A 23,090-nucleotide genomic window follows, 5' to 3' on the forward strand; every position below is an offset into this window, starting at 1 on the left:
TTGCTACCTGTAGTGCATTGTGAAGGGTTCAGTGGTGTTTGATTTTCCCATTCATTACTGGATGTGTGTTTCCCACGTCTTCCGTTGGTTCTTTTGTTTATTGTTTACTAAGTGCCGTGAGGTCTGCTCTTTAATGCACCTTGTCCTTTGTTCTTCTGCCACAGGGTGTGAAGCCATCTACTTATTTGTCCTTTGCTTGTGGCTACCTCTAGACAGCCTTGCGCAAAAGGAAGAGGAAATTGCATCTTGTCCATCAGCTCCTCACACATCATTCAAATGCGTGTAATATAAGAAGAAAAGTACAGTCCCTCTTTGTTTCATTACAGAGGGATATAGTCGTTCATCTCAAACCATGCTCTCAAAAGACATAGTCTGGAAAACTGATAATTATTTTAACGTAGATAATGTGGAAAGTATCTTTATTTTTGTTTTGCTAATGCTTTCAACTATTAGAACAAATTAACATGCCGATTCTATCAAAACCTTCAGTTTATTTAAATGTCAGGGTGGATTGTTTAAAGTTGTTCTAAGCAGAAGAAAACGACTCGAGAAATATATGTGGATAATATCAAGACAAAAATATAGATGGATTGTTTTGCTTGCTTGGTAAACTCATTAGACATATTAAGTACTCATTAGATTCTGGCTGTTTCCAAGCGAGGAAAGGCAATAAATACAAACATTAAAACCAGGACATGCTCTGTTTCCATTTTCAAATCCTAAGAATATATCTCTATCTCTATCTTGTATCTATCTGTCTTTTGATGAGCATTCCATAAGGCTTTGCCTTTTCAATTAGAGACACTGTCTTAAATCTTAGCAGCTCTTAGAAACAAACCTGGCACAAATATTCTCGCCTCCGGTTGAATTTACTACTATCTCGATGTTGAAAAAAAGTTCGAGACACGCAAAGGGTCTCCCTCCAAAAGAGCACAGCGCGGTGGTGATGCTATTGTATCTGGAGTTTACTCTATGGGCCAGGCTGTCACTTTCCCATAGTGTCTTCATTTTATTATGCTAATTGACTTTCCAAGCGCAGGCAGGAGGGAATCTGCCCTGTGAAATATTCTCGGTTGGGGGGTTTTAAAAGCAAACCTGTTTTGTGCCTGAATAAAACCAAAAATCAATGTGTTTCTTTTCAAAGACGGGAGGGTCAATACCATGGTTGTTTTTGTTCCCATGCAGTTACGTAACCGTGGGGACTTGTTTCTTTGCTTTCAGGATTTGTACAAAACACATTAACGCTAAACAATAGGCGGGAGTTCCAGGAGCAAGCCTCGAGCTGCGTCTTGGAGTAGGTCCTCGTCGGTTTGGGAATCTCCAATTAGTTCCATCTCCAGTGCTGACTGTGTGTGTGTGTTTTTCGTTAGCTGGCACGCAACGCACTTCCCCAGGGTTGTGTTTCCTTTTTCCTGAGATTTGGCGAAGGGTAAAGGGTCGGAGTCACATGGATACAAAGCATTTGATTAATGTCCAAGTCACCGCTGTGGCCGCCGGCGCCGCCTCCCCTCCAGCCCAGGCCGTGTGAGGCCGGAGCAGCGGGGCCGGGCGCGCAGGTCCCGGGCCGGAGCCCCATCTCCAGGGAGTTCGCCCTGCAGAGCCCCGCGCCTCCCGCGCCGGGGTCCCCGCGCGCGCCCCCTCCCCTGCCCCCGCCCCAGCCTCTCCCCGGCATGTAAAGTCGCCAGTCCGTGCTCGGACTCCGCGGAGGCAGCAACTTTCCTCCGTGGCCGCGCGGGGCCGGGGCAGCACGCAGCACGGCAGCCACCCCGCGCCCGCCGCCCACCATGAGCGACGAGAGCGCCAAGGACCTGGAGAAACAGCTCCGGCTGCGCGTGTGCGTGCTCAGCGAGCTCCAGAAGACCGAGCGCGACTATGTGGGCACGCTGGAGTTCCTGGTGTCGGTGAGTGGCCCCTCGGCGACGCAGGGGGCGGCGGGGCGCGATCCCAGAGAGGCCGCGGCAGGCGCGCGCCGCATTGTCTGCGCGGGGACCGGGTATCGGTCGGGGCATCGCCGGCCCCCGGAGCCGCGCGCGGACGCTGGGTTCGCGGGCGCGTTGGCCCCGGGGGGCCGGTGGGGGCGGTTATTTAATGCTCAGAGATGCACAGAGCGGCGGGTTTGAAAAGTTACCTCGAAGAGGAGAAGGTCTTGTCCTGGGCGTCCGTGCTGCCCCATGTTTCCTTACTCTCCTTTCCCTCCCTCCCTGGCCTGCTTGATTGCATTGTGTAATTTTTTCCCTTTTACTTCTTCCCTTGGGATTTTGACTTTGGCTGGGTGATTAACGTCGGTCTGCTACATTCAGGTACATCTAGTTTTAAAAAAATCCTAGATTTTTCTGGAGCTTGAGTTCATTATTCAGATTACACGGCAGTGAAGCCCCTTTAGTTACAATAATCTTTGAAACATAGGAATCTGGTGGAGAGACAGAATGAGCAGGGGGGTTATGATCTCTAGCAGCTGTTGGATATTAAAGCCACATGTGGCGCTCACCCTGTCCTAGTCCTCGGGTTTAAATCTGTCCCCCCTTCTCTCCCCCCGCCCCCCGCCCCCTCCAGCTTCTGGGTTCCCTGTTCACACTGAGCCCAGGAGAGCAATATAATAAAACTCGTGTCCAACAACTTCAAGATTTCGTAGAACTGGCAGGAACTTTGTTTCAAAGTTTCAAGTTGACTCCCTGGAAGTCTGCTTTGAAAACGTTTCATTCATTTTAGGGCCAGGAGGGGCAAAATTGAGTGCAAGAAACTTCTGAGACATCGTTGAATTTTTTCTATTCACTGCTGCAGACAAAGACGTTGAGGATTGGCTCCTCTCGCTCAGATGCCTGGGAGAACATCATTCACAGACTGGGGAGCTTCAGCCTTTGCAATCACTCAAATCTTCTAACTTTCCTCTCCTTGCATCACCCTGTTCCATACCTCCCTGGTCCAAAGGGAAATGTTTCAAAGACCAAACTTCCTGCTCCCTTTTCTGAAAGATGTAAACTTTCTGTTTATGATCCTGATGGATAGAGAAAATTCACTTCTTGGCTATGGTAAGAAGGAAAGAACAGTGTCTTAAGGGATGTGAGATGCACAGGTTGGCTTCACAAATTAAAATCAATAAACTTGAGCCCTCCAGGGGCCATATTCTTTGGAAATGTATGCATATTTGAGAATATATAAGTGATTGGTGATAAATAGAATTGTTGTACACTTCCGTGCAGCAGTTTCAAAAAAGCATGTTTTTAAGGAGATTTGACTTTTAATAGCTTCAAATTTGGCTTTCATGAAACTTTGTTGGTGACAAAGTCCTTTGGCTTTTGAAGAATCTGAGTTACTTCTTAAATTGCATTAGTTGCTTCTTGCTGGAGGTGTATGAAAAAAGTACTGTACAGAGTTCTAATTTAGAGAAATAGATGAACCTAACCTACCTTAAAAACCAATTTGTTGATCTTTATTTAAAATATCAGTTTTTCCGCTAGTCTATATACCTGATTATTAAAATTGAAAACTTATTGCTATATAGACTTAGGTAAGAAATTATGGGAGGTATAAAATAAGTTGTATTTTCCTGTTTGCAAGTAGATCATTTTATGACGTCATGCTTCTTATCTTATTTAGAAGTTATGGACTCCTCTACTTTTTCTTTTCTTTGTCCATTATTTGTGTACATATGTGTTCACACACACACACAAATGTGCTAATTGGCTTGGATGTCATCCTAAACAAAAGTTTACCCTGACTTTTTTTTAGTCTTATAACTATTCGAAGCCTAAGATCTACTTATGATATATTATTAGATTTTCTTTTTTAGGTATTATTTATAGCAACATTTAATTCCCATGTATTCTATTTGGTTACCTTCAATTGATGTAGTCAATCTAGTTTTATTTTTAGCTTAAGCTAATATGTACCAAGAGCTTTAAAAACATTCAAACCCTTTGGCCTAATAATTCCTTTTCTAGGAGTCCATCCTTAGGGAACGATCAGAAATGCAGACAAACAATAAAAGTTATTTTTAAAAAATAGCTGTAGCAGTGGTAAATTTGTTGCAAAAATTTGATAGTGCATTCTTAAGTCAAATTTAAATTTTTGTGAGATTAGTCATTGTTTTAGATTTCTGTCATTGCTTCAACCCATTGACATGGATGAAGGGTAACTTTTATCTTTATTATGAAGAAATAGAAACATACTTTTAGTTTTACCAAGAACATATTTTTCCTTGTAGGCCCATAAATAAGCAAACAAAATGGTGTTATTTCTCTTGATTCAATGATCATATGACCTGAGGGGAAAAGTTGTCTTACTAGGCTCTTTTATACTTCTGATTCTCTTCTCATTCCCAACTCTTTGGCATTTTAAGGAGAGAGCACCTGCCCCACACCCACCTTCCAGAGTCCATGAACATTGTCTTTTTTCTCTGTACACAGTATCAATCTGTATGCACCTTCTCTCTGTGCACCCACTCTGTGCCATCCACACACACACCTCTTGATTAAACAAGACTCTGTCCTTTTGGCGTGCTGCTGTCGTTTAGAGTGGCTCTGTCTTCTCATGGGGTGCCACACTTTCTGAGACCTGTTCTTGTGCTCCTTTGAAGCCCTTGGCTACCTGCTGGAATTCTTTTGGGCTTTCAAGGCTTAGCTCTCTCTTGCAGGAAACCTTCCATGATCCCGTCACCTCCCACCCCCCAGACTAGAGGGCCCACTGCTCTGTACACACTCTTCCCTGTGGTTACTCTTCCATGGCACCAGAGGAAGCTTATGCTTTATTTGTTTACCTTTGTCTCATCTACTAGAATGTAAGCTTCTTGAGGACAGGGCCACATTTGATTCATCTGTGTTTCCCCAGAATTTTGTGCAGTGCTTGTGTCATTGTAGGTACTCAATAAATGCTTACTCAATGAATGAATCAGCTAATTGACCCATCCCCTACCCTCCCACACCATTTTTAAGGACAGTTCTTCAGCCATCCTTAAAATTCTGAATTTTGTTTTTTCCCCATTTGGTCTATATAGTGGAAATTATTTAAATTTTGCTCAGGCACATATGAATTTATGTAACACAAAGTTTTAAATTAAACATGTAGTATCTACATTTAAAACAGAAACATGATTTAAATCAGGCGTTGTGGTATGAAAGACTTTGTAACCCACCATTATTTCAATTCGTTGTAGTTTAAGTTTTCATTGATATCATGGATAGGTTACCTTATCTGGATTAATTATTTTTACGTCATAGATGAAATGGTAGAGAGTGACCAAATTTACATGAATTTATGCTCTTATTTTGCTTAGGAAATGAAATCTTGTGCTTCATTAGAAATACTTTAAAACATTTCTTCTAAAGAAATGATTTAATGGACCTAATATGCAGTATTTAATGTCGCAAGTCTGGACAATAGGAGGTTGCAGCCAGTTTCCTGTTTGCAACCCAGGCCCAGGGCATGCCAAGATCACGATGGTTTCAGACCCATGTGTGTGGACACAAAAGGGGCAGACCAGTGCTGCTTTGTGGGTGTGCATCCTGTGCAGTTCACAGGGCCTCACACTCAGAACAATCTGGAACTTGGTTCAATGCTTTGCTATCACCGTCTTGAAATTCTAGCTAATTTTATCTTGGAACTTGTGTTTTACAAGTAAAGTCCAGTGGGACAGCGGACTGTGGGTAGAGCAGATACATGAAAGAAAGAACGAAGACTTATATTTCAGTACCTTTAATAACACTTTTCCCTGCTTTTTGAACCAATGGCCCCACATTTTTATTTTGCGCTTGGCCCGGAAAATTGTGTAGACATGTTTCACTGTGGCAAGTGGCATTGAGGCAAGATTACCATATACTTTGTTGTCTAAACTGGGACACTTCTGAGTGTGAAAGGGAGTGCGGTTAATAGTTCCACTGGGAAGCAGATGTAAACTGGGAGTGTTCCTGGCAAATCGGAATGCATGGTTATTCCATATTGTGGGCACGTTAAGACAGACTTTGAGCTGTGTGTCTTGTTGTAAAGAAAAGGTTTTGAAATTTGTCCCCCAGGCTTTGACCTCAGATACCCTAGGATCTGAGTCCTATCTCTAATTTACTCTGCAACTTTGGACACGTTCTTAAGCTCTTCAAGCCCCATTTTCTTCATCTGTGAAATGGGGGAGCAATAGCATTTCTCAAGGCTGCTGTGAGGGTGAGATGATGCATGCATTGGGCTGGCCCAGAGTCTGGCTCACAGGAGGGCCCTATAAATCGTTACTGTTATTTCCTCTGATGCTACAGTTGTTACACAGCGACACGCATACTGGTTCTCCTTAGCGAATACTTTTTGTCTCTGTTGTAGTCTCTTCTCCCTTTTCTGATGTCTCTGAGTCTCATCTTTGCTTCCCCCCCTGGTGTTTCCCTTCCGTCAGTGCAGTCCTTCTGGGGTATTCTTGCAAATAGTCAGTTGACTCTGAGACAGTGAGAACTCTTTGTATTCTATGTAACAATAACCAAAGTTAGGATGGTGCTTTATAGTTTACACTGAACAATTGCATATTCCATATCTGATTTGGCTCAGTGCATGTGTGTCTCTCAGCTCTTTCAAACGTGCTCCCTGGAGCTCCAGGGTTGCGTGGTTTGGCTTTAGGAGCCCTTGCACAGGGTCAGGGGAGCTGAATTGTTTGGCTTCAAGCTCTCCAGCCTGGCTTCTCCTAGCACAGCCTCACCTTCTGATTTGTGTTTTTGCTAAAGCGATTAGAAAAATCATTATCTAGATGGTAAACTCTGAGAGAACAGGGACGTGCGTTTACTTCCTGTGTTCACTTTTCTTGGCCTAAACACAGTGCTTTGTAAACAGCAGGTGCTCAAGAAAACAAACAGGCAAACAAAGCAAGAGCATACAAAACAGATTGAAAGAATCTGAAAACAACTTCTTTCAGTCATGACCTAACTTTTCCAGGCAGAGATAAATTGATTCAAGACATTATGCTTCGGCTTATGTTATGGGCTGAATTGTGTCCCTCCCCAACATCCCCCCCAAATTCATATGTTGCAGCCCCAACCCTCAGTATACAAATAATCACGATACCAGTTGGGAGGTACAACGATAGGGTAATAAGCAAAATGGCAGAGAGCCATCAAGGGACTCCCTCAGTCTGGGGTCAAGGGATGTTTTGGGGAAGAGGTGATAACAGAGCTGGCTCCTGAAAGATAAGGAGGAATGTCCTAGACTAGGGAGAGAATTTCCAATCCCGAAAGAGCGGCATGTTCTGTGTGACCTCAGCATGACACGCTGAGGACACTGGCATGACCTGGTGCACTGGGGGTGCTGAAATATTCCTCATTAATGGAGATAAAAAGTGCTGTGTGCTTTTTGGGTTTTCGTGAGAGATGAGGTAGGTTCAGTCCAGCTGGAGAAGGATTCCATTCTTAAGAATTCTGACTTCTATTAAAGGCAATAGAAAATCATTTGTGAGGGACACATGTTCTCTTATTAATAATAAACAAGTCTGAGACCCCCAAGATTGGCACTGGGAAGGGGTCTCCTGTGGGAAGAAGTTAACAGGCCAAGATTCCCTGAGTCTGTGTCTCTGAGTTTCACCTTAGGATGGCTTCCCCTCGTTCTCTGTTTCTGCCCCCTCACTGGCCTTCAGCATACACTGCTTTTCAGTGTCGACACAAGAATACAGAGGAACCCTGTCCTCCTTTTAATCTGGGACAGGTTATAACCTTTAAAAAGTTGTTATTATTTGCTAAGGGAGAGCACAGGTCAGTAATCCTAGAAATGACATGAAACATCATCTAGCTGGTGTAATACAGATTTCTGCTCCTACCAAAAGTGATCTTGCTCCCAGAGTCTGCAGACCCTGACTTATTTTTATCCTAAGCCCTATAATAGCTCCTAGTTGATCCTCCTGGCTGGGCACTCCTCCTGGGCTGACTTGAGTGGGTTCTTTGTCTTCTAGTCATTAGCCTGAATATATCTACATGAGAATGGCATCAGGAAGCTGCCCTTAAGAGGTCTTGACTCTTATAGTGACTATACCATGAACTAAATGGGGCTCATTCATAATTCTGACTTTTGGAGTATTAATCATATGGCCAGAGCTTGCTCCCTACAGACAGAGACGTGTCTTTTGTCTTACAGTTTCATCTGCATAGTTGTACCTTATTATAATATGAGGACATTAATGTAAGAATAATGTCTATTGAGATTACCTTTGTTTCTTAGCAAGAGAATTCTGTCAACAGGGTTGAGCAACAAAGACTGGAGTCTAGTTACCCATTAGGAGTTTCTGCCGTAGCATTGATCAAGGTAGAAATGTGGAATGTCTGACCTAAGGTAGAAGCAGTGAAGAAGATAAAGCAAAACAAAAACCAAGCCAAACCAACCCCCCAAAAGCTAACACCCAATAACTATGAGACAGTTCTTGGGTAGAAGCTTTAGTGTTTATGTTCACTCAGAAGTAGAGGTTTAAGTAGAGCAGAGATGATAGGGTGGTGCTTAGGTCTCTAGTTTGAAGACGAGATGTGTAGTGTCATTAACTGCGAGATAGAATGCAAGGAACAGAACAGCATTGGGAGGAGGAGAAAAGTGAATGTGGTTTTGGACATGCTGAGTGGCAAATTCTGCTGATTTTTGAAGATACAAATATGGAACTTAAGAAAGAATTTGGGGCAAACGTTAGAGATCTAGAAATTAATTAATCATCTATATTTGAAGCCATTAGATGGATGAGATGACACAAAGGGAACAATTCAAGGGCAAAAAAACCCCCACAAACCAGTGGTAGGATGTTGGGGAGCCAATATTTAATGGTTGGAGGAAGAGTAGAGTGCACTGGTGCCTTGGACTGAGCCATCAAAAGTTGAAACAAGGAACCAGGAGAGAGTGATCTGTCGGAAGCCAAGGAATGATCTAGTTCCCAGAAGAAAGGTTTCTTTAAAGTGTTAGAACTTTAGAGAGGTAGATAGTGAAGGCTGAAGAGGCCATGGATGAATCAATTAGAATGCCCTTGGGGTTTTAGCTTCACTAGTCTGTGTGAGCAGAAGCCTAGGAATGAGCTGAGACAAGAGTGGAATCTGAGGAGGTGAAGATTAATGGAAAAACTATTCGAAGAGTTTGGTGGTAAATATAAGGGGAGAAATAGATTGGTAACGTAAGAGGATGAATTTGTCCAGGGATGTTCGAGGAAGATGAGTATAGCCAAGGGGAAGGTGACAATAAAAAGGGAGCTAAAGCAGCTGCAATACGGCATGGCGGAAGTCAAATGCATATTCAGGTAAACCATGGCAAGACCCTCCCATGGCACGGGGAGATGAGGAAGGTATTTGGCAAGATTCACTGAGCCATCTTGCCGTGAAACATACCCACAGCAAAACGTCATTGCAGACTCTAAGAATGAAGCAAGCTGTCTCTTGTATATTTTTAAAACTCTGCTTCTTCTCTAGTCTAGAGCTTATGGAACTGCTGGGATGGCCTTTGTACCTCCTTGTGAACACTCATTACCAGTGGCTCTGCCTCCCATGCTGGGACAGTGGGGGGAAGTGCATGCTACAGAGCACTGTTTTAAGGGAGCTGATGACCTGGGGTAAAGTCCTGGCGCTGAAATTTACAAATTGTGTAACTTGGGGCAATTGACATAGCCTCCTTATGCCCAGTTTCATATTTGGAAAACATAATTGATAAGAGTTCACAGGGCTGGCCTGAAGTTCAAATCAGCTTCTGTAGGTGAAGTCCTGGTGGGTAGTAAGCGTCTCCAGTCTGTTTCCCTTCCCCCTCCTCCACCTCTTCTCCCTCACAGACTGAGTCTGGCGCTTGCTCAGGCCACCCAGCCTTCTCTTGACCCCTTTCTCTTCAAGCCTGGGAGCATACAGGAGGGTTTAATAGATGAAGCCAGGGCCCCAGGAGGCCACAGGGGCCCTCAGGAATGCAGGAAGGGGTGGTCTTGGCATTAGGGAGGGATGGCTTTCCTCTAGGAGGGAGGGAAGGATGCAGGATCAAGGGTCACTTTAGGGGAGGGGGAAGTTGTGGCTTTCTACCTGATGGCTTTTATTTCTCTGTGAAGTCCAGCTCTTGTTTTCTTTGTGTTCTGTTTTGTTTTTGTTGAGAGTGAGGTGCCCTAAAGACAGTGAAGATTTGGAACATGCTCTTTCAAGAACAGTAAGGGGAACTGAACTTAGACGTCGGAGGTTGGGTGTTTAACCATCTCTGTGTACTCATTCTTTTACATGTGATGTTCTTAAGTGCAACATGTAAATTTAGAAGTCAAAATAGAGAAGTAGCCTCTTCTGGTTTATTACATCTATTCCTACTAGGCTCAAATAATGATATAATCAGTTCTTAAACTGTTGATACAAATTGTATAGAACTTCTATGTTATTACATTTGATGCACACAACAATCATTATTAACAGTGTTCTGTTGAGTGTTCTTTTACTATATACCTGGTGTTATACTTTAATACCAAATAAAATTCTGTTTGAATTTTGAGTACAATTAATTTGACCTAAAATTAGTTGTTTTTGTTTATATTAATTCTTAACAAGTCTTACTTAGAATATTTGCTTTTCATAATAGATGAATTTTTATTATTCTCAACTTATTTAAGTTGCATTAGCTATATTATAATCAAGATTTCTTTGATTTATGACATTATATTTTCCACAAATAATGAAAAATTAAGGAAAAACATCCCTTACTAAGTGTTTCTTTGCTTAAAAGTGGTCGGGTCACTTTTTGAATGGTGTTGAGCATAATCATTCGAATCCTGACACATCTAATGAAACCTTTTAAAAATAATTTTTTTTTTCCATTCTCATGAACTATTGCATTTGAGCCAGGAGGTCAATGATTGGAATTTTGAGAAAATTGATATGTTAACTTGAGGTTACGATTTTTAAATACTTCTAGTTAGTATAGATGACTTCAGACTTTGATTCTTTGAATAAATTTGTTGTATTCTAGCCTTGCCATATAGCTCAGCATAGCGTACCAAAAAAAGACCTGTTTTGTTGGAGAAGATCTAAGCCAAGGACATTGTGTTCTGTCATTAATGCGAAATGCATATTTTCCATTAAAACACAAGGCCTTCATTTGAGAAGGTTAAATGGTATACTACTTAAGAAATTACTCCAGCTGGTTAAATTTAGAATACTGATATAAAAGTATCCTCTGGGTTTATAGCAAAAATACGGCAAAATAGAGTATGAATGGGTAAACGTTTTTATTCATTTTAAAACTGTTTCTCTGAGAGTCAAATAAGAGTTGCTGTCTATGTTTGACTTTGCTTTGCCACTCTTGTTATTTTAATTGTCTATTTAAGTTGTCTTCTTGCCAGTGGGAGAGGCTTTATAGATGGTGACACATTTTCAGTGATTGTGCAAGAAATGTTGTTTTCCTTTGAAGTCTTGTAATGTCGCAAGGTGGCCTTGATTTCCTGCTTCCTTGGATTCCGGTTTTTTCTTATTTGAGACTATTACCCCAAAGAAAGGAATCTGAGGATTCCAGAAATGACATCTCCCATTCCAAAGTTTTATTTCTGTCAGTAGCACTAGGGGAAGAGCTATGGAAAGACATTATTTCACCTAAATGTTAGTCCCAAACCCACATATTCCAAGATTTTTTTTAATAATTCATTATTTTCGCAGAGGTGAAATTATGGGAATAAAGTGGGCTTTCATTTTCTACACTGTATATCTATGTTGTGTTTGACTTTATATAACTTTAATATATTGTTATATAGAAATTTTAATTTAGATTTTATATAGAAATATTTTTGTATTTATGTATTTTATGTTACGAATTGTTTTTGAATATTCCAGACACACCTTCATCCTAATTTTTTTGTACCTCTTAATAATGAGCCCTCTGGCAGAGACTTCTAATTGCCCCCAATATCCAAGATTCTTTTCTTTATAGTGGTAAAAGTTTTAGCTCAATGCATGATTGTCCAGCTTAAGACGTTTCCCAGCCTCCCTTGCAGTTAAATGTGGGCATATGAATAGGTTCTGGGCAGTGGGATGTGAACTGAAGTGGCATGGGTAACTTCTGAGGTGTGCCCTTATAATGAAGAAGTATGTACTCTCCCCCTTCTTCCTGGCTGGTGTGAGAATGTGATGGCAGGTGATGGGGCAGCCATTTTGGACCATGAAATTGAAGTCACATGTTGAGGATGACAGAGTAACAAAATAAAAGCAGTCTAATCTGTATCCTATCAAAAATGGGCCTATAAGATGAGACAGTGTTTATTTAACTCTGTCCTAAAATCATCTTTTTTGAGATTTCCCATTTTGTTTCAAGTTCTCATTGATTTATGCCAATTATTAATGAATTAGCAAACTTTAATATATTTTTCTGCCTCTGTATTGTCAAACTGAATAATCTTAATATTTTAAATTTATTTTTAGTTTTTCTTTAATGAATCTTCTCTACCTCACCAACGATTTTCCTGGCTTGTATTAAAACTACGCTCTCTTTTTTTGCTATTGGTGTACTGTAGTTTTTTCTTTAGAAAAAGGAGAGTATTTTTTTTCTTTTACCTGCACTTGAGGACCAGAATTTTTGTGTTTATTGTGTTTATTTATAAGGATATTTGTTCAGCTGCTTTCTCTAAAGCCAAACAACAGTAGTTTAAACAACACAGAAGGATTATTTGTGAATATGAAAGCCATATGTAATCAACATGGCCTTTTTGGCATCCTCTCTTGGAGCTCTGGTTATTTAATTTTTTGATACCATCGCCCAGCAATGTTCCAGGGGAGTACACGGCTTAGCTTCATCAGGTCATTCAGAGACTCCCGCTCCTTCTGTCTTATTGCTCCACTATCCCCTAGGAGCAATTAAATCAGTCTGTAGGAGAGAGAGCCAGCCATCAGTATTTTATATAGCTTCTCCAGGTGGTTCCAATGTGCGGAGGAGGTTTCGGAACCACGACACTAGGGTGTTCTTGTAGGGATGGTTGATGCTTCCAGGGACCCCTTTCACATTGCAGCCCCAGGGGGAAGGAAGGTGGGAGACAAGTTCCACAGGTCACTGTCACTCATCCCTTGGCCAGAAGTTCCTAACATCCCTGAATCAGCTGCAGGGTAGCCTGGGAAATGTGCTGTGTAGTTGGGCAGCCATATGCACAGCTGAAACGAAGGGAGTTTTATAGTAAAATAACAAGTGGAGAATTAATATTGAGGGGCAAAGAGTAGTCTCTGCCAGATTTTAGGGTCCAGTGATAATTTAGCCTCATGTCCTCAGAGCATCATTTATATTAATTCTTGGGTTCCTTTACTGTAAGAACCTATTATATTTAAAATATAATTTGGATTGTTTCCTCCTAAAATAATGTATTCTTGCCCACACAGAAATCCATCTAATATTTATCTGTCTCTTCACATATGTTTGTAAGAGCTCCCTACAGTTTTTTTTTTCCCATTGGCTTTCACTACAAGAAGAGTTGGGGATTTGGAGATTTTGTGTAATTTTTTAATTTTTCTGAAGTCTCCAAAAACAGAAAAAGCCCAAGGATAATATAGAAATCATCATTTATGATGTGTTTGTTATGTATCTGGCACTTCATATTCCTGTATAACTCACAGCTGCTTTCAAGGCTTGTCTCATTGTCATTCACACCTGAGGGTGCTCCGGTCAGTTCCTGAGGGGGAGAACGGGCATTCTGAGTACATCTGTTCTGCAGCTCTTCCAAGACATTCGGCTGGTGATTACTGGCCCGGGCATTTCTAGATTGTTGGAGCGGTGTGATTAATCAGGACTAGGAAAACCAAGGCAGATGTTGGAACCGGGACACAGAACTTGTTGACTCCGGAAGTACACAGAAGCTAGAAGTCAGGAAGGAACAGTAGTTCATTTCAGGCAAACTGTCAAGAGCAAGAGAGAAACAGAAGCTCATGGTCAATGCAAGACGAGGGTCAGAGCCAGGCAAGTACTCAGGAGCCAGAGATTACCCAGAAGTCAGGAGTTTCCCTCACAGAAATGAGGAAACACGACGGACCTTTTTAACGTAGACAACGTTAGTTCTTTTGTTACATCTGTTAATGCACATCATTACTGAGACTAATTTCAGTTTAATTTAATTCCCCTTGGATCATTTTGGATCTCTATATACTTATTTACTTAGTGTTTCGTAGCAGGTTTGAATGCTTAGTTTTATGTGTTAAATATAGTTCATGTTTATCTTGTATATGATTAAATCAAGATATTTGAAGCAAAGGTTAAATACACACACACACACACATCTTCTACTCTCCAAAACGTGTGTATTGTTCTGCATTCAACGGATATTGTATAGATTGCATCGGTAGACAGTATTAACGTCATTTAAACATGAATGAAGCCAGTTCGTAATTAAAATGATCATTATTTCCAGGAGTGTTCCTTTTGCCAGGCCTACTTCTTTCAATAGGATAGAGGCGGGAGAGTAACTGACATTCTGGTGGTCATAGAATGAAGTTTGATCATTAGGCCGTGTTATATGGATGGGGCCTTTTGGTCAGTTTCTAGCAAAGACAATTAGCACAACTGTATAATCTTAGAGTCCAAAAGAGAATCATGCTATGGCTAGATGAGTCTAGCTTTCCTTTAAAATATGAGAAGTCAGTGTTTCCTGGATATTTTTCAGTGTGCTGATAATTCTCACATATAAATTGTACCTTGTCTGTATGCTGAAATTTTTTGACAGTAGCAAATATTCTTTGGGATTTAAGGTTTTTTTTAAGTTTATACTTAAGGTTGACTTAATTATAAGGAATATGATAAGTTAGGTTGTCAGAAAATTTGAGTTTAGTTGGTACTTGAATGGATTATTAATTTTAAACATAAGCATTTCTATAGTTGAGGATTTGGGTCAGATTCAACTTTAATGTCATCAGGAAAATATAAGCAAACCTTCATGAGAGATCCAAGTAGTCAGCCATGATATTTTAATACATTTTTAAAAGAGAAAAAGTCTGCTAACTAGATTTAAATAAAAAAAAATAGAGCTTTACTATGTTGTATTATATATCCTCCCTAGAAATTGTTTCTTTTCCAGCCTGTCAGAATTCAAAGTTCCAAATTCTTTATGATATTCTAGAATGTTCTTTAGTATTTAATGTGTTAAATAAAATTTCCAGTAACTTTAATCAATAAAGACAGAACTAAAAAAATCCATGAAAAAATTAGCACAAAATGAAATCAAAATGATTTTGTATTCATTTTCAAAACTCACTTATTTAACTTGCGAAAGACCTTGTTTTCAGTATAGTGTAATTTATGTATCAGGTCAATTTAAATGATAACTCTAATATGCTAAGCATTGTGATTTATCCCCTCCAATAATTGTTTTCAAAAACATAGGGTCCAAATATTTGGATTCTTAATGTTCTAGGGCATATTTATTGAGCTCCTACTGTGTACCAACCGTTGTCCTCTGCTGAGAGGATATATATGAGAATTAAAAATCCCTCATTCCACGGAGCTCCCACCCTGAACCAGGAGATACAAGACAAATGAGTATAATGGGTGATATATTGGCTTGTTTAAACAGCAAGGAGAATGAACGAAGCAGACGGGAAATGAAAATCTGTGTTTCGACATTTTGTATAGAACGAAAAGGCAGGAATTCACTCCTTTCTGTCACACTTCTTTCTGTAAGTCTCCCAAAGCGTTTGAAAATAACTTTTATTTTTTATTATTAATCTTAACAGGCAGTATCCAAGAGGAAAGTGCTAGTCAGGTCTCTTGTTTAACTCTTCAGCATAATTATAATTTAGAGATGAAATTAAATTAGATGCACATTGCTGATAAAGTTAATAGAACAGATTAGCAGAAGCAAGGTGGTTCTAAGATTTAAGCCTTTAACCAGTGGATTCTTTAGCTGTCATTCTTCAGTACATTCACTTTAATGTAATAGGCTCTTTTTGTTTTTTGGAGGTGCAAACTAAAAATGCCCTACCTCACTCTGTTGTGTGGTTATACCATCGAGGAGCTTATTTTGTAGAGAGTTTGCTAATACAGGTCCCAGCAGCTTTGTCCAGTGGGAATTGCAGCCGAGGCTAGAATTCATCCTCGGTGGGAAGCAGGGCTCAGCACAGCGAACCACTCGCTGGGAAGCTTCTGCTGGAGAGGAAGTGTCCTGTAGCACCGCAGTGGACTGAGGCATTGAACAAGGAGAGAGGGGAGGGCAGAGGGCGGGGGGGGGGGGGGGGCTGGAAATCTTGAAAGCACGGCTGCAGCTAAAACCAGCTTTATAACCATTACCTTAGATGATCCCAGGTGAGTTCAAAGCTAGTATGAAGTGTTTTCAGATATTTTACTTATCTAAAGTCTTTCCCTAGGAGGGAACAGCAAGGGTAAGGAGTGTACCTTGCAACCCTTCCCCCCTTCTTGTTCTCATGGTATTGTCTCCCTGATGGCCCTGTAGAAGTGACTCCCTTGAGAAGTGAGGACAGCTGCATGCAGCTCCTTTGTGACCTGTAAAGTGTCATTGGGAGCCACTGCCAGAGACTGAGGGGGAGGGGAAAGGTCACTTCAGGACAGTGGAAAATACTCTCTTTCTCCTCAGCATCCTGGGGCCTTGTTTCTTGCCTTATTGTTAATAGAGTCTGGAAGCTCAGATCCTGAATTCTTTTTCAGGGTTATTTCTATAAACGGTATTTTTTAGGCCGCCTTTTATGGAGCTTCATTCTTTAGTTCACTGAATTCGTAGCACAAAGGAAGGGAGATAGATTTATTACTCTCGTCATTACCAACTTCAGAATAGAAATCGGTGAATAATTATATTAGGCTTTGAAAAAGTGTAACTGGAGGGAAGGGATTTAGCTGGCTGTATTTTTTGATAAGGTTCTGTGCTTTCCTCTTCCGTTTCTCTTTAGAGACCATTCTCTGGCTAATACATCATACAAGCGAAAAGGAAGTGCACAATTACCACCGAAAGTTGAAATCTTTTCCATTCACTGCTCCTTTGTGCTATTTGTGACTTGTCTGCCTGATTGTTTCAAAGTAGGGAAAAACTTGGGGTTCTTATCTATCCTTTATCAGTGGCACTGGTTTTGACTGTGGTTTGACCCTGACACAACTGGGACACAATCGGCCGTAACACTAACAGCCATTGTACCAAGCCACGAGAACGTGTACAGAATATGTGCAATGAGCTTTAAAGGCAAGATTTGTCTAACGAAATAATGCAGGATACAGGGCCTCGGAGGGAAATCAGATATAGAACATCCCTTTAACTGTAACAAAATGTTCAGTCTCATCAGTAGCTCTTACGTGGGGCTTTGAGATTTTCTGCTTCACTCTGCTCAGTATCTAGCACTCATCAGCATTTATCATCAGTGTCTTAGTGCTCATCCGGGTCATCAGTCCCAAAGGCCCAGGCGGAGGCACTGAGCGCTGGTGGTGCTCATTAATCAAGCGCACAGTGAATGCCGTTGGGGTGATCACTGGGAAGCTAGGCTGGATTTAGAATTTAGTCTAAGATAACATACCAGAGGGTCATGAAAGGAACTTGGGTCAAGGGTTAACACAGCTGAGGTCTCTGTAGTCTGTGACAGAGCCAAGGAAGCGACTTCGGAGGATGTCTGCCACCTTTTATACTTGAGAAATGTGGTTCCTTGTGCCCAGCCTGTTCCCATGCACCTTTCTCTGGTCATCCCCTATACCCGGTCCCCTTCAGGATCCTCTGGCGGAGACGGACTGGACTGATGGGTAGTTTAGAGGATGGACTTTAGGCTTGTGATGATTTCTAAAGGATGGATGATCCCATAATAATAAAGATTAGGACCAATATGGGTAACCCAAGGTGAGAGAGATTATGACTGCTTTTATTAAACTGGTTTCCTTAGATGATTAGCATAATCATTTGAGCCAGTTGGTTCACAGTTACTCCCTTAGTCCATTTTCCACCTAGGAAGGTTTATTAATGTTTTACGATTATTGTATAATTTAGAAGAATACTGTAGACATCAGGACTTTCCTTAATAAATCAAGTCTGGTCTTATCTAGAGACTGAGCCATTAGGAAAAGCTTGAAAACTATCCTGACAGCTTGTTTGAGGGCTGCTATTTATTTTGGTCCGTAGGCTCACTTTCTACCACTGTGTAAACGTTAGAAGCATCTTCTTTCAGGTCACATGCGGTTCCAGGTAGACACCTGAAATAGGTTGCTCCAAACACAAGGAGCAGAGTTAGAGAATCTTTTCCCATCCTCTGAGAGCCTGACTCCAGTCTTAATATCCTATAATTCAAGTTTCTATAGCTCCATTTGTTCTAATTTCCAGCACCTTAAATATTTATTCCCCTTGATTGTTTATACTGTTCTTATACTTTGTTTAGAGATTCAGGAAGTGTGGAAAAATAAAAAGAGAGAAATCAGTTATCTCCATTTTGGGAAGCCACAGAGCGAAGTGGTTTTGTTTAACTTGATGGTGTCTGTTTGAGTAACAGTTGTTGAGAGTGAGGTTAAGATCTGTTTCTTGGTGTCATAGTTTCTAAATTTCATGTAAAACAGTACATGAATAAAATAGTTTTACAATTTTCATGTAAAGCTAAGGTTGAGACACAGTTTAGTCTTCAAACTGCCACTCCAACACCAAAAAAAAGAGAAAAGAATAAAAAACCCCAAACCCCGAAAACTCAGATGAGAGCAATTCCTATTCATATGAAGAAATACCGTAGTGATCATCAGCCTGTCAACAACATGGGATTAATTATGCCAGTAAAAAATAACAGTACCGCTAATCTGATTTCACGCATCTGTGTCTCTGATGGAACCAATTTACAAATAAAGGCTGACATTGTATTTTGGAGTTCTCAGCCCCACAAACCCACTCCAGAGACTGGGTAGGGCTACCAGTTTGGGAAAATATACCCAAAATACTTGGAGTTAAGAGTTCTCAGACCTGTAGCTACAAACTCATGTTTTCTTGATCAACAAGTAGTCCTCTTTTGACTTCGGAGTAAGAAATATGAAATCACTCAGGAGAAAACTCTTCTCCTCCTCTGAGATCCTGATGCAATTGATGTCATATGTGGGGCTACTGACTAGAGCCTGGAGAGTCAGGTCAGAGCCTGGGGGTGCAGGGCTCCCTCTAGCCATCTGCTGACAGCAGGGCCTGCACTATCTGAAGCCAGTTAGCATTTATATTCTGATACTGATTTACTTAATGCAAACCAATTCTTTTTTGTCTATCACTCTAGTGACAAAGGGTGAAGGCCTGTGGTTTTTGAGTAGATTAAACTTTTGATGGAATTGTTGGAAAGGCTGTCTCATTCCATGCTTTTGCTTTTGTAGAACAGTGATTAAAATGGTCCAACGGAAGTGTTGGTGTAGCGGGGTAGTGGGGGATCAAAGTGGCCTGGAGTCAGATAGTGGATGGCCTTGAATGCCAGAAGTCATTTAGGACTGATTTAGTAGACAAAGATGAGAAGGGGAGGTTTTGGAGCAAGGGAATTACAGAATTGAGCTCTGATTCAAGAAGAGTCATCTGGCCAACAGGCTTTTAGCAATAGATTGTATTAATGGCTCTATAGGGCACAGGTGAGACCAGAAGAGACCAACCCATTAAGCTTAGTAAATGTCAGAAAGACTAAATCGTTGGGGATATGGTGATGGCCTCACTCAGGACCAATTTAGAATCTCAGACTGGGGAGAGCGGGTGGGGAGTCAGGAGTCAGTATTTTTAAAAAGCTCTGTAGCTGATTCTAATGTGTAGGTAGGGTTGAGAAATACAAGGAAATGAATAAAATGACATTAACATATATATCAATCAAGGATTGAGTTAAATAATGTTTTTCCAATATGCCCCTAAAAAGTTGATCAGGGTGGGTTAAGTTGTGTGCTTGCTTCCTTGAAAAGTGAGAACTCTGAGATGACAAAGAGGAGCAAAAGGAGGTGAGAATTGGTGTGCGTTTATGGAGTAGTTTAAAAACCACCACTAGAAAGAATGACATTTTGAATTGGTCAAAATGATCAGAAATGGAGCAGAGTGACCACAATCATGGGCCAGAGCAGGCTTTTTCTGCAGTTGATCGTGAATAGAGATTGTCTGATTCTCTCCTTCCACGCTTTGCTCTAGTGCTCCAGATACATACATTTCTGAAAAAAGGAATACTTTTTTTCTTTTTAAGTACTATGCAGTGGGAGAGTTAAATTAGCTGCTTGGCACAGTGAGATCTGATTTCTGGGCCTTCCACTACTTACTAGCAAAAGGGGGAAAGTAAATGATGTGTGCCAAGCGACTCCAGATGCTGAAAATTTATGTACATCCTTGTTAGCCTGCACAACAGTCCTGTGACGGAGGGATTAACCTCCCAGTCTCCTAGGAAATAAAAGGAGGCTCAGACAGGTTCACTGGGTTCCAAGAGAGCACACGTCTCCTCTTGCCACCAAGCCTGTGCTATTTCGTCTCCCCGGTGCTGTCTCAGCATCGCTGAGAAGCAGTGAGGCGAAACTTGGAGTGTTTTGTAATAAAGGAGAGCACAAAGATCAGTATTCTTATTGTCGTTAGTTATTGTAGAGATGGCCCAGATGGATGGCTTGTTCAGGATGACAGTGACCCTCTCCTCAACGAGACACTTCCTTGCAGGACGCTGCTCTCCCTGTCTCTCCTCCTGCCTCTGTGCTTCACTGTTTCAGAGTCCTTTGCTGGTTGTTCTTCTTCTCCATGATGTGTAGCTGTTGGAGCCACATGATATGTTTCCTGGATCCCAGGAGTCATTGCTCTGACCCTTTCTCTCTACCTCCATTTATTCCCTTGGCGACCACCTTGAACTTCAGCCTTGAATTTCTGCCTTTCCTCCTGGCTGGCCAATAGGTAGCCCACATGTAACATGGCCGAAACCAAACTCCCGAGCAGCTCCCCTTCCCCCATGCCACTCTCTCCCTGCCGCACCTCCTCCTTCTGAGACCTTACCCATGTCAGTAGACGACAACTTCATCTTTTCCTCATATCCTGCATCTAATACTGCAAATGCTTTTTTGCTCAATCTTTAAACAATATCCACAATTTAACCGCTTTTCACGACCTCTGTCTCCTCCTGCTCCCCTGATCCAGCAGCTTCCTGCATCCCTGCAACCAGGGATTTATCCAGTAGCTGGATTGATTCTTTACGAACATGTCAAGTCATTTCACTTCTTTTCTCTCAACCCTCCAAATACTTCTCATCTCCTTCAGAGTAAAAGCCAAAGTCCTTCTGGTGCCCTGGGGGACCAGACCATCTGTACTCCTCCCCTTTACCTCTTTGATCTCATTTCCTGCTAGCGTTTCCCTCACCCTCTTCTATTCTCTTTACTGATCCTTCAAGATGCCTGGCATGCTCCTGCCTCAGGGCCTTTGCACTGTTGTTCCCTTTGCTTGGAATGCTCTCCTTCTAGATACCCCATGGACAGCTCCTTCGCTTCCTTTAGGTCTTTGCTCAGACGTCAGTTCTCAGTGAGGCCTTCCCTGACCACCGTATTCCGGAGTGCAGCCTTTCTGTTTTCAGCCCAACACTCACCATCCATCCACCTTTCCTGCTTTAATTTCTCTAAAGCACTTGCTGACACACTAAATACCTTCATTATTTTGTTTGTGTACGTCTGCTTCTTCTCCTGCTAGAAACTGAGCTCATGAGGGAAGGGAGGCAGCTCATGACCATTTGTTTATTGCTGTTTGCTCACGCTCTCGCACAATGCTAGCACATCGTTGGTGTTCAAAACGTTTTTTGAATGAATTGGTGTGAGTCATACTCAATATCATGTTAAGGTATAGAAATATTTTTAAAAACCCTTTTTTGAGAAAAATTCTGGAAACATTCGCCACATATTGGAAAGGTTTTAAAGGTCTAGTAAAGGCCTAAAAACTTGAGTCTGATCTGTAAATGTTGAGTTTAACACAGTAGATAATATGATAACAAAATGAGTGACAAGAAGGGATACACTGACAAAATTAACTTGTAAAACTAACAGTAAGTAAATGTTGAAGAAGAAGCTAGAGAGAAATGAAATGAGTCAGGAGACTGCATTTATACAATGCCATACAGTGGACACCCAATAATACTTTTCAGCAGTGATGAAAAATACTGGTAGTGGAAAAGATATTGTTAAACTTTTGATTAAACTTAGGTCGGAAGCAGTCAGCTAATTATTTTCCTGAGTAAAGCAATAAGACAACAGTAATTAGAGGGAAGTACTCTTGATGTGGGAAAGGAAGTGTGCTACTTTGGGAAATAAGGATGTTGTAGAAATTAATATTTTAGTCTTTAGAGGATTCCCATAGGGAATGGATGTGTTTTCCAAAGTCCTTTGTTGTGGCGAGATATGGAGAGTTGTTTTCTAAGTGCCAATTTGTGAGCATACGCGTATGGATACCAAGGGAGATTTGAAGCGCGAGAAAGTGATTTATGTGAAGCCACTTGTCTGATGCCATGGCCATAATGGTTTGGTTTTGTTTTTTGTCTCATCCCATATGTGTAAGGTGTAATTAAAGTTCACTGTTGTGAGTGGCTCAGATGCCTTTGGTTTTGGCTGTAATAGTAATAGTTTGATTTCCAGTTGCAGTAGTTCCTGTAATAAAGTCCATTGGCGATCTCCACAGAACGAAAGCTATTGCTGTTATACATGAAGAAGGAGAAAAAAAGTGTCACGTTAATTTATTTCTCTCTGTGGGGTTACTTTATGCTACAAGATTTAGTCAGACCTTTTGTGTTGAAAAGTACGAGTGAAACCTCTTCTGAATTGCATTGTTGCTTGTAGCTGCTGTGGAAATTCTCTCCCAAAGCTTTCAGACTCGTGACCACATTGCTGTCTTCTCTGTTGCGTTTACTGCTTCCTTGCCCTCTTTGAACTCTTCCCCAACCTGGTTTCTTGACCCTTCTCTTTAGAAAGACTCCTGAAGGTTTCCAGTGCCCGTCTTTTAGCCATCTCTTAACTCTCTCCCCATTTTGAACTTCCTTTGCTTCCCTGTGGCATTTGACATTGTTGATCAACATTACTTTTTTGAAATTCCCTCCTTGTGGGGCATCCCTTAGGTTCGTTGAGGGTAATAATTACCGCCTTTGCTTCCGACTCTCATTCTTCGTTTCTCATTCCCTTTTTTACACAACTTTTATTTTTTTCAGTAAGCTTATCAACTCTTCCTGAGCTCTACAATTGCCCTTACATAAATACAATTCAAATATATC

The 23,090-nt window shown here is 41.2% G+C and overlaps 1 protein-coding gene across 1 annotated transcript in view; it reads left to right on the forward strand.

Moving 5' to 3' along the window:
• The first annotated feature begins 905 nt into the window (after window positions 1-905).
• Window positions 906-23,090, forward strand: part of PREX2 (phosphatidylinositol-3,4,5-trisphosphate dependent Rac exchange factor 2) — a 278,303-nt gene continuing 256,118 nt past the window's right edge. Inside the window, exon 1 of the mRNA XM_046642000.1 lies at window positions 906-1,901. Coding sequence (XP_046497956.1) covers window positions 1,785-1,901 — 117 coding nt within the window. The 5' untranslated portion in view covers window positions 906-1,784. The remainder of the gene's footprint in view (window positions 1,902-23,090) is intronic.

Source organism: Equus quagga, chromosome 16 (assembly GCF_021613505.1).
Source record: "Equus quagga isolate Etosha38 chromosome 16, UCLA_HA_Equagga_1.0, whole genome shotgun sequence".
Taxonomy (NCBI): domain Eukaryota; kingdom Metazoa; phylum Chordata; class Mammalia; order Perissodactyla; family Equidae; genus Equus; species Equus quagga.